This window comes from Monodelphis domestica, chromosome 3 (assembly GCF_027887165.1).
Source record: "Monodelphis domestica isolate mMonDom1 chromosome 3, mMonDom1.pri, whole genome shotgun sequence".
Classification (NCBI taxonomy): Eukaryota; Metazoa; Chordata; class Mammalia; order Didelphimorphia; family Didelphidae; genus Monodelphis; species Monodelphis domestica.
The window spans coordinates 6416670-6428618 of record NC_077229.1 but is presented as its reverse complement, the minus strand read 5'-3'; the positions used below and the strand labels follow the sequence as shown (position 1 = coordinate 6428618).

The window sequence follows — 11949 nt, the reverse complement described above, 5'->3', positions numbered from 1 at the left end:
TCAGGGCTCAGAGGCTGCTGCTGCCTTCTGTGGCCTCCCCAAGGGCAGGAGGGGGTTCCTGGGCTTCCCCCAGGCCTCTGAAGGGTCTTTGGGCCTTGTGGACTGGGGTAGGGGCTGAAGGAGATAAGTCCATGGGAGAATCAAGGGAGGGTGAACCTCCAGGTCAGATGTTTTTGGTTTGGAGTCCAGGGCCTAAGAGCAAAGGAATTTCCCTAATAATAGTTTGCCTGGGTATCTGGGGCTACCATGCCCCTGCCAAAGGAGACCCTCCTCAGCAAACCAGAGTCCCCCAGAAGACTCCGAGGAAGCATCTGCTTCCCCCCAGATCCTCTCTGGACCACCTTCCCCACAGCCCCTGGGCTCAGACTCTTATTCTCTGGTTCTCACAGTGGGGAAAACTGAGGTAAAGGCTGGGAAAGGGCCTTGGCCAGGCTCCCTGCTGGTCAGTATCTGAGGGCACCTTTGAGCACAGATCTTGGGGATTCCAGGCCCAGGAGGGCAGTCTCTGAGTCACCCCATTCCTCCACTTGGGGAGAGGATTGGCCACTCCTTTGGGGAGCCTCTGGAGTCCCCCCAAAGCAGGAGTAGCAGGATGATCTGAGAGATTCCTGAAGGAGGGGAACCTGTGGGAAGGGGGCCTGGTTTGTCAGCTGCTGCCCTCTGCCTCATTTTCCTTTTCTGTCAGTGTTGTGGGGTACCGAAGTTGAACATCTCCATATTATTAACTCTTATAAGTGAACAGTTCTATAAAACCAAACTCCCCAAATCATATACCCAAATAAACAAGTGATAAGCCATATTTTCATCTTCATTTGTGCTCCAATAGTTCTTTCTTTGGAGATGGAGAACATTCTTTTTCAGAAGTCCCTCAGAATTGTCCTGGATCATTGTTTTGTGGTTAGTACCAAGGTCTATCACATTTGATTGTTCCATAATATTGGAATTACTGGATATGTTTTCCTGGTTCTGCTGATTTCACTCTGCATCATTTCACTTAGCTCTTTCTAAAGCCATCCTGTTCATCATTCCTTATACCTCAATAGTATTCCATCACCATCCCATACCACTTTGTTCAATCACTTCACATTTGAGGGACATCTCTTTAGTTTCCAATTCTTTGCCACCACAGAAGGAGCAGCTATAAGTACTTGGTACAAACCCATGTTATCTTTTTGGCATATGAACGTATTAGTGGTATGACTGGATCAAAGTTTCCATTTTTCGGGAGGGATAATTTAAAATTGTCCTCCAGAATGGTGGATCAGCTCACAACTACAACAGCAATGTATTAGTGTCCCAATTTTGCCACATCCACTCCAACATTTATCATTGCCCTTTACTGTCCTATTGATCAATCTGATATGAGTGAGGTGGTACTTCAGAGTTCTTTTAATTTGCTTTTCTCAAATCAAGCGGAATTTAAGACATTTTTTTCCAATTATTGATAGCTTTCATTTTTTAATCTGAAAACTGCCTATTCATAACCTTTGACCATTTATCAACTGGGGAATGACTTGGATTCTTATAAATTTTACTTAGTTCTTCATATATTTGAGAATTGAGGCATTCATCAAGAAATTATAATTTTCCTCCCAGTTTGATATTTCCCTTCTAATCTTGGTTGCATTGGATCTGTTTGTACAAAAACTTATCAAAATAACAATAACCAAAATTATCCATTTTAGATATTGCAATGATCTCTATTCTCTTCTCCACAGATATAACTGGTAAGCATTTTGTGGTCCCCTAATTTACTTATATCACTTTATATTTAAATCACATACTCATTTTGATTTTTGTAGAGTTCAGCTCAGACATCAAATTCTTGTGTGGGTGAAAGAAGTCTGGCAGCTGGAAAGTAACAGGGTAAACTTATAGATTAGAGAGAATGAGACATGGAAGAGTCAGAGAAACAAGAAACACAAAGACTAGACATAAGCATGGCATCATCACGTCAGCCTGTCAGAGGTTCCAGAGTGACTCAGCTGAACTGCCTTTATTCAAGAAAGTAGGAATGGGGGTTGCGGCGTGTCAATCTAACAGGTGTCATGACAGAAATATTAGCATCATATTGGCCATCAACAACAAGATAAAGGAACGGATACCAACACAGTGGCAAAGCCAGTGCCCAGACCAGAAGCTCCTTTCAAAGTCCTTCTTCCTTCAGAACACTGGCAACCTCTCACTCTGATTCTGAGTTTAGGTCGTTGACATTACAAAGAAGCTATTGTCGCATGCCAGCCTTCCAGACTGCAGATCACAGTAAAGACTTGATTTCGAAGTTCAGCAAAATTTAATACTGTAATAAGAGCCTATTTGAAGTGATTGATAACTACAGATCAGGCTGTCAATATTCCTTTCCTCCCTTCTTGCCTCCCCCCTTCCTGTTGCTTCTCTTATTGATCTCTCTAATCAACTCAACAGTGAGTTTATGATGTCTCAAATGAAATACTCTTTTTCTCTTCTCTATCTTATGTAAGAGATTTACTGGGGAAGACAGGGAAGGATAAGAAAATGAAAGGGAAGAGGGTTTGGGGGTTTCCCTAATACTAGGATGAGTCTTAGGTTGAAAGATGATGGAATATAGTTCAATTTGGAGAAATGACTGATAGGTGTAGAAGTTCAATCACCATCACAACAGAGCAAATCAGAGAGAGAGAGCTGGACTTTGTCCTTCTTTCTTCTGTCTTTCAAAGCCAAAGACCTCTTCAGGCTTCAGTCTCCAAAGCCAAGAGAACCTTCTTCCCTCTTTCCAGCCAAAAGGTCCAGCCTTCAGTTGGTCTGCCTCCAACTGCTCTCTCTGAGTCACATTCCAAATACTCTCCTTTGAATGACAGATCATCATCCCAGCTATTCCTGTTTTTTGCAGGCTTTCCCAATTTCTCTTTTCCACAATACCCAACCAATTTAAGCATTCAAAAATCAATCCTGTAAATTAGAAATATATCCATAAGTCTGGTCCATGAGCACTTTGCTCAGTAGTCAGCTTTGGAATATGTCTTTAATATCTTCATGATTCATTATAAGTGAAATCCTTACCCTTACTTAACCTTAACTGAGGGGATATCTGCAACCCATGTGCTAAAGTAGGTGACAACTCAGAAACTCTCCTTTCCCTTCTCTGTCCTCTCCCTCCTTCCACTCATCTCTTCCATTATATTGGTTTGCAACCCACAAACTGTGTGACAACACAGAAACATGTGAATCCTAGGAGAAGATTTAACACCTCTAGAGGTAGAAGTCAATCCCACATACACTGACCTTGGGCAGGGCTGCACAATTTGGAAATTGTGATTGGTCCCTGTGAAGAAAGACAGGAACAGGAAACCACCCAAAAAACCAGGAAATCCTTCTGCTGGGTCAGTCTCCTAAAGTAGAGTCTCCTGGAGATAGTCTTCAAGGGAACTTCACCCTGGAGACTGTGCCTTGGGTCATGACTTTAACTTAGATTCAGGCTCCTGGACTACTTTGTTGAATGAGTGAAAAGGCTGAATCCCTTCCTAGTTTCCTAAGAGACTAGCTTCCATCTTGGAGGAGGCTTTGTGGTTACTCACTTCCAGCCTTCCTGGCTGAGGACTAGTATAGGTATTTTCTTTCACATTTTCACACACACAATCTCACATTCACACACACCTCTTTCATGTTTCTCTACTTTATTGTTTCCCCCCCTCTATTTTGGTAAATAAACTGACTTGAGATATCATAATTTCAGTGTTCACATTATTTCATATAATTTAAGTCCAAGCATTAAATTTAACATTTACAACTGGGATATGAAGCCAAGATAAAATCACCAGCAGGACAACTTTTAGATAAAGTTGCTAAAGACTCAGAATTTCCTACAAACTTAAAAAAAAAAAAAAACCTTACCTTCCATCTTGGAATCAATACTGTATATTGGTTCCAAGGCAGAAGAGTAGTAAGGGCTAGGCAATGGGGGTCAAGTGACTTGTTCAGGGTCACACAGCTGGGAAGTTTCTGAGGCCAGATTTGAACCTAGAACCTCCCATCTCTAGGCCTGGCTCTCAATCCACAGAGCATCCCAGCTGCCCCCCACACCCCAAACTTATTAACCCTGTCTTCACAGTAAACAGAAAATTAAAAACCAAGGTGCTAATTAGGAGCTTCATAAAATTTTGATCTGGTATAAAAAAATAATACTGTAACCAAAGCCACAAGTAAACAGACATTTTAAAAATGGCACATATCAGTAAAAAAGAAATTTAAATAAACATTAGCAGTTGAATAAACTACTCAACACTTATATGCAAATAGCAGAAAAGAAAGATTGTACATTTTATGGGAAAAATCTAGAATGTATCTTTACACCAAATGCAAATTGTGCACTGAACATCTCCAAATTTTTAAACAAACCAGACTCAAAAACTATTTTAACAATGACATTAGGTCACCAAGACTCTGATTAATCTCTAATTAACATGTCATAGGTATAACTACTTAAAAAAGAAAATGATTTTGACTAAATTGTTATGTATTGAGTGTTACCAAAACACATACTATGTGCAAGCATGAGTCTACAAAAACTGAAAATGTGTTTTATGACTTGTACTATGAACTAAAAGTTTAAGGTAAATGGGTTATGACAGAGTTCAAAAAAATTATGAGGATAATGTTAGTTCTCTTCCAAGTAACTAACAAAGCTAGAAAAATGATTCATTTTAGAGTAATCAAAGAGTAGGCAAATTGGTCAGAAAACTAAAATACCATAGGAAATCTATACCAACCATATTGGGTTTGAAAGGAACATGACCCATCCCAGAACTATCAGGTTGTTGTGTTTTTAATTATATAACATTGGGGTTGAGGTTTTTCCTAATACCACACCAAGTGGATCCACACCAAGTCATCAAGCCAGAAGCAACAGACATATGTGACAGAGGACCTTTGTGAACAATGGAGTATGAAGAACACAAATGACCACCCTGAGGACCCAAGCCACAGAACCCATGACTTGGGGATAAGCCAAAAGAACAGTTCATATGTCAGAACAATTCTCCCCAAGACTGATGAATCTTAACTAAGCCACTTCTCCATAAAACATTTTCCCAATTTTATGTTAATAAGTGGCTTCCTCACCCTTTGTTTTACCCCAGTCCAACTATTCCAAGGATCCCCGTCCATTGCATCTGTAACTGATATCATTCCCCCTCCACAACCCTATTCCTTGTCATTCTTTCAGTACATACTCCTGGTCCGTGGTATTCAGACCCAAATGTCTATACCCTGCTTCCACCTCAGAAAGCAAAAATGAAATCAAGCATTTATTCAGTTTATCCTCCTATCTAATTTAGGTAAAAAGAGAGCAGATGTATGAGGGAAAAAGTCTGAGACCCTAAGAGCAAGCTCTGGACGAAGCAGACCCTCAGTAAAACTGAAACCATAGCTCAGCTAAAGTTAGACATGTAGACTGAGGCTTCAAACCCCTCCTTTTCCACACCTCCTGCTGTAACAGCATTTTCTTCCAAAAACTGCTGATGCAAGCATTCTCTGGCAATCTCAGTTAGGTAGTTACATATTGACATTGATTTATCAGCCTATAGAAAACTGTCTACATTCAATGAGGTTAATTAAACCCTTTGTACCAAACTTGTACATCATTACCTTCCAATGAGAATATAAAAAGCTCACCCAAAACCTTAGCCTGTTTCAGATTCTCTATATAATGGAAAGCATAATCAATAAACTTTGCCTTGATTAGCTACCAGCTTACCTCTGGCCATCCTGAACCCCAAACCTATTTTCTCATCTCCCACCCTGTCCTGTGGTCCCTTCAATTATTTGGTAGAGCTAGTCTCTCTCATCTCTCCAGTAAGAATTGTCTGGTGTAGAGTCAGTAAGCTTCTCCAGAGAAAACTTTTCCCACAAACATTGCATTGAAAAGGTTTCTCTCCAGTATGAATCCTATTATGGTTGATAAGGTCTTGCTTTCTATAAAAAGCCTTTCCACATTCTCTGCATTCATAGGGTTTCTCTCCAGTGTGAATTCTACTGTGAGTAGTAAGATCATACTTCCCAGAGAATGCTTCCCCACATATATTGCATTCATGAAGTCATGTTCCTACATGAGTTCTCCTGTGTCTTGAAAGGTGAGAACTTGACCGGAATGTCTTCCCACAGTCATTGCATTGAAAAGGTTTCTCTCCAGTATGATTTCTGAAGTGAAATGTAAGACTTGACTTCAGTCGGAAGGTCTTTCCACATTCACTGCATTCATAGGGTTTCTCTCCAGTATGAAGTCTCTCATGTATAGTTAGGTTTGTGCTCCTAGAAAAGGCTTTGCCACAGTCACTGCATTGAAAAGGTTTCTCTCCAGTATGATTTCTGAAGTGAAATGTAAGACCTGCCTTCAGGCGGAAGGTCTTTCCACATTCACTGCATTCATAGGGTTTCTCTCTAGTATGAATTCTACTGTGATTAGTAAGATTATACTTCCGAGAGAATGCTTTCCCACATACATTGCATTCGTGAAGTCCTGTTCCTTCATGAGTTCTCCTCCGGTGTTCTGAAAGGTGAGAGTTTGAGCGGAAAGTCTTCCCACATTGATTGCATTCATATGGTTTCTCTCCAGTATGAGATCTCTGGTGTATATTTAGGCTTGTGCTTCTAGAAAAGGCTTTCTCACAGTCACTGCATTTGAAAGGTTTCTCTCCAGTATGAATTCTGAAGTGAAATGTAAGACCTGCCTTCAGGCGGAAGGTCTTCCCACATTCACTGCATTCATAGGGTTTCTCTCCAGTATGAATTCTACTGTGATTAGTAAGATTATACTTCCCAGAGAATGTTTTCCCACATATGTCGCATTCGTGAAATCCTGTTCCTTTATGAGTTTTCCTCCTGTGTTCTGAAAGGTGAGAGTTTGACCCGTATGCCTTCCCACATTCATTGCATTCATATGGTTTCTCTCCAGTATGAGATCTCTGATGTAAAGTTAGACTTGTGCTTCTAGAAAAGGCTTTCCCACAATCACTGCATTTAAAAGGTTTCTCTCCAGTATGAATCCTAAAATGCTGGATAAGATCTGTCTTTTGACAGAAATCCCTACCACATTCACTGCATTTAAAAGGTTTCTCTCCAGTATGAATCCTAAAATGTCGGATAAGATCTATATTTTGGCAGAAAGCCCTACCACATTCACTGCATTTAAAAGGTTTTTCTCCAGTATGAATTCTGTAATGTGCTTTAAGATATCCCTTTTCCTGGAAGGCCTTTCCACATTCATTGCATTTGTACCGTCTCTCTCTACTCTGACGATGAGAGTAATGTTCAGCACGACCTGTCTTCCTCTGTTTAGTTAATTCATTAAACTTTGTCTCCCTATCAGTTGTCAGGTGTGGACCAAATTCATCATTTCCGGGGAAAGAATTCTCCCTTTCATGAACTTTCTCTTCAGAAAGAATTCCACATTTTTTTATGCAGCCCAAATCAGGACCCACCACTTTCTGACATTTTGTAACCTTATTAGGACATTTCTTCCTGGAATGGATTTGATCACATTGTCCTTGGTTCAAATACATGGTGGAACTCCCTCCCAAGTTATCTCCTTTCTGGACCTGCATAACTATAGATGCTCCCTGTTGTGGAAAAAGACCTGGCTCTGGGCTAGAGGTCTGACTGTATATACCATATTCAGAGCCTCCAGCCTCACTGGGAGGTTCTGCTTGGATTATTCCTCTAGAAGGTTTCCCCTCCATGCTCTGCTTTCTCTTCAATCTGCCATCACACTCCCAGGCTTTCTCCATCCTGTAGATCCTTGGATCATCCCCCAAGAAATTTTCCGGGAATAAGACTTTCACAGAAAAATTCATCTTGGGAGCTGACTCCTTGTTCTGAGGCCTCGATTCCCAACCTGAAAGAAAGAATATGAACAGAGCTTTTTCTTGGATGAATCAGCTTTTGTCTAGGAGTCACTTTTCCCAATAATCAGGCTGCCACAAATACTGTCCTTGTTGTTTTCATGTAAATGGAAATCAGTTTACATGTCTTCTAAAATTTCTTTGAATTCACCAAGCTTATCCTTTGATATGAGTCAATAATATTAAATTAGCTCAAGTTGGGAAAACTGATGCAGGGACCTCAGAATCATTGTACGTGGGGATGATTGCTGGCTGCCCTATATTATATATGAACAACATAACCTGGAATATATATTCTCTAGAATATATATGTCTATACATGTTTATGTATACATCTAGTATTGATATTCATTATAGACAAAGACATAGGCGCACAAGAGTGTCTCAGAAGCAGTATTTAGCAACAATTTAAGACACAAGGTAAAGATTTAAAAAGAAGAGCCCAAGGAAGGGCCAGGTCAGGAAAAACTCTCAAGGCCAACAAGGAAGGGCTATAAAAGGACACACACACCTGGAAAAATATTCACCTAAATTAAACCTCTGGAAGGAGACATGAGAATATGATCAGGGGATCTAAGGAAATGTGTAGCTCTTTGTAGCTCTGACACTGAAGAATTCCATTTTGCTTTCCAGAAAAGATTAAGACAACCCAGAACTCCACCCACAGTGGAATTTCTTTCTGATACTATTGTCAACATGGAAATATAAAATTCCTTGTTTACTTAGTTTAAAGGTGGAAACCCCAGGTTTTGACCTTGTCACAGGAGAGGTTTACCCCTGAGGGAGGGTCTCACTTCACCAGACAATGGACTTCCTGGTAGTTTGGTTGGGAACACAGAATCCCATCCAATATTAAGTATCTTTTTTGTCCCTATGGTTTCTCCCCCTAGGCTAAGGTCCATTACCAAGGTAGCCCAGCCCTGGTCTGAGTCTTTCTCTTTTGTGTCCATTGTAAAGTCAATCTACTGTCCCTCTAATCCTAAACCCCCCAAGTCATCTAGTGTTGTATATAGGTTCCCCAAATTCTTTTGTTCCTCAGAGTCCATCCTGAGTTGGTGGCACTCCCAGGGTTCAGTGACCAGGGCATCCAGACTCTGTGCAGTACTGGGGAGCAGCTCTGTTGTAGTAACTCAGTAGTGTTAACCCCTTTTTCCCTTGATTAAAGAGTGATTTTGACTATTTAATACTTCTGTGTTTTTTCTATTTGATACTATGAAGGTACCAGCAGAACCTGGTCATTTGTATCCATACTTTTTCAGGCAAAATCATTGAAAGTGGAGGAGGCAGGAAGGAATTCTATGTGAGATCTGTGGCAGAGAGAGGAGTTCCTGGCCCAGAAGGTCACTGAGGGGATCATCCAGGAGCCCATTCTCTGTGGGCTGAGAGATGAATGACCAGAAGAGCTGTGTATGGGTTGTTGTGTCCTCACCAGGGTCAGGCACTCATCTACTCCCTCACTCACCTGGCCAGCCGCTTCTTAGGACACCACCAGTTGGAATCCAATGTGGTTCCCCTGACTCCAGCTTAGACATCATCACATCCTTGTTTGAATCAGCAAGGTCTAGTCATAGGAAAGGACAAAGAGATGAAGAGGGAGGATGATCTCCCAGGCCCTTAGGAACAAGCTAGTAAAGGAGCCTGGGTGCCATGGAGGTGCTTAGAGAAAACATCTCAAGGCTGCTCTGGTTTGTTTTCCTGGGAAGACACAGGACTGGAACAAGGAATGGAGAGGGGTTCTGCAAGACGAAGGGTTCATTTGATCCATTCAATACTGAGTTATTGGGAGCTTGGCTGACTTCAAGTACTACCCCTGAGCCTTGAGAAGGCCCCTGTGGCCTGAGGGGGCAGAGCTGGGCTGGGACCACACAGTAAAGCCCTTCATCACTAGACAAACATAACAAGAGCCTTTCACAGCAGGGGCAGCCTGGCTTTTGGCCTGGTTAGCATAAGAAGTGCTTAGGCCATTACAGGCCAGAGAATCCCAGCTGCACCCTGGACAGGGCCCAAGAGAAGGAAGCACATCCCCTTCCATGGGCCGATCCCAAGGCCCAGAGGAGCCCTCCTCACCCAGGCAGACCAGGTTCCTGTAGTTCTCCAGCATCACCTCCCAGAACAGCTCCTTCTGGGGAGGGTCCAGGAGCCTCCACTCCTCCCAGGTGAAGTCCACGGCCACATCCTTGAATGTCACGGAGGCCTGAAATATCATATAAATGGGCTCAGCCCGGGACCACAGCCCAGAGGGCCCTGGGAGGGGAAGGGAAGTGGGCAGGAAGGACAAGGGCTGATTCGGACCCCAGCCTGGACTCCCACCCTCAGGCTGTCCTGGATTCTGAGTCAGGACACACAGAACAGCCACTGACCAGTCAGCCAGCACTGAGGGAGAGTCTGTCCTGTGCCAGGCTCTGGGTCAAGCCGTGGGCATACAAAGAAGGGCCAACACAGAGCCTGGCCTCAAGGAGCCCCCAGTCTAATGGGGAGACGCCATGCACATGACTGGTGACAGCCAAGGTCTGGCCAACACTTCTCTCACCACCCCCTCGGGAAGGCAAGTCCTCCTTGTCCCTATTTACAAATGAGCAAACTGAGGCTCAGAAGGGGGGAGGGATTGTTCATGGTCACACAGACAGGGTCAGAGCTGGTCCCCTCCCTGACTCCAGGCCTGTCCACAGCCCTTCCCAGCAGGCCATGCTGCCTCCCACTCAACAGCTCAGCTTCCCCTTTGGACATCTCCCAAAGGCAGCAGAACCAGCAACAGGCACTTGTGAGGGGCCAAGCACATGCCAGGCACTGAGGAACCGGATGGGGACACCAAGAGACGGGACATGGGGGTGATGGAGGGCCTCCACCAAGGCCTCAGGCTGCCTGGAAGAATACAGGAGGAGGAGGTGATGGAGGCCTGGCCATGGGGAGGCAGCCAGGCTGTGGAGGCCTGTGAAGGCCCAAAGGAGTCTCTGTTGGGCTGTCAAGAGAGCAGAACCCAGGCTGAGGGGGACACGGGGTCAGGCGCCATTTTAGGACAATGGCTGGAGCCAGACTGGGCTGGAGCAGCCATGGGGGATCCCGTCCTGCCTGGAAGTGTGTCCTCTGCATCTGCTCAGGAGCCCTTCTTGTCCGTGTCCTGCACTCAGGCCTGATTCTGGCCTTCAAGGCCTCGATGCCTGCTGACAGTGGGCCGCCCTGGGCCCAGAACCCAGAACCCAGAACCCAGCCTCGAGACCAGCTGCTCCTGCTTCCTGGACGTCCTCCTTCCTCTGGGCCTCGCCATTCCAGCTTCCCCAGCCTGGCCTGAAGCCTCCCAACTGGGCCTGGGCACGTGCTGGGCCCAAAAGAGACCCGACTTCTCGGCCCAGGAGGACGGGAGGGAGCCGGGCCGGAGCCGGAACCTGCCGTCCACAGGGGAGAAGCGGCCAACCAGGAAGGAGCTGCAGGTTGTCCTGAAGAAGAGGCCCAGCAGGAGCCCCAGGACGGGGCTTCAGGGAAGGGTTTGAGTTGAAAAGGGGTGACTTTAGAGCCCGGGAGAGAGAGGAGTGTCTACACCTGGGCCTGAGACTCCCCATCAGGAGAGAGGAGCGTCTACACCCGCTGCCTGAGCCTCCCCATCAGGAGAAGCCGCTGCTGCTTACCTGGGGGGTCCTGCAGGGCTCCAGCGCGGCGTCCTCTCCGCACTCCTCCAAGCTCTCCATGCCAGGTCTGGGGGATCCCTGAAGGACAGACGCCTCACCTCCTCCCGGGACAGCACAAGCTGCGCAGGAGCCTAGGAACAGGAGAGGGCGGGATGGAGGAACCAAAGGGAACCGGAAAAGCCAAGTTTAAAACCCTGAAAGCCCGCCCCGGCCTGGGCCCCGCCCCTGATCAGACCTGGAGCCCGCCCCGCCTGCCGCGTGCACCACCCTCAGCCCCAGCCAGTAGCTCAACCCCACCTTCCTTTAGTCCCCACCCATTACCGCTCCGCCCCGCCTCAATTCCGCTCCTGCGAAAGCCCTCCCAGACACCGCCTCCTTGCCTGAGTCCCGCCCCTCTGTTAGGCTCCGCCCGCGACGTCCCTCCCCTACGCCCAGGCCCCACCCCTTCCTGC

At 45.2% G+C, this 11949-nt stretch overlaps 1 protein-coding gene across 1 annotated transcript; it reads right to left on the bottom strand.

Annotated features, from left to right (window-relative positions):
• Positions 1 to 1941: 1941 nt before the first annotated feature.
• LOC130457882 (zinc finger protein ZFP2-like) lies at positions 1942 to 11674 on the bottom strand. The gene is made up of 4 exons (XM_056820387.1): positions 11498 to 11674; positions 9942 to 10068; positions 9337 to 9435; positions 1942 to 7867 (listed from the first exon to the last, which is right to left on the bottom strand). Exons 1-4 carry the CDS (start codon positions 11555 to 11557, stop codon positions 6072 to 6074), a joined length of 2082 nt encoding a protein of 693 aa, XP_056676365.1. The 5' UTR covers positions 11558 to 11674; the 3' UTR covers positions 1942 to 6071.
• Positions 11675 to 11949: the final 275 nt, after the last annotated feature.

What these genes read in the sequence shown, in the direction of transcription:
- LOC130457882 (XM_056820387.1), bottom strand. Translation starts at nt 11,557, where the DNA reads ATGGAGAGCTTGGAGGAGTGCGGAGAGGACGCCGCGCTGGAGCCCTGC. An exon ending in AGCCCTGCAGGACCCCCCAG is followed by an intron (nt 10,069 to 11,497) that starts GTAAGCAGCAGC and finishes ATGATATTTCAG; the next exon opens with GCCTCCGTGACATTCAAGGA. An exon ending in CCTAAGAAGCGGCTGGCCAG is followed by an intron (nt 7,868 to 9,336) that starts GTGAGTGAGGGA and finishes TCTTTCTTTCAG; the next exon opens with GTTGGGAATCGAGGCCTCAG.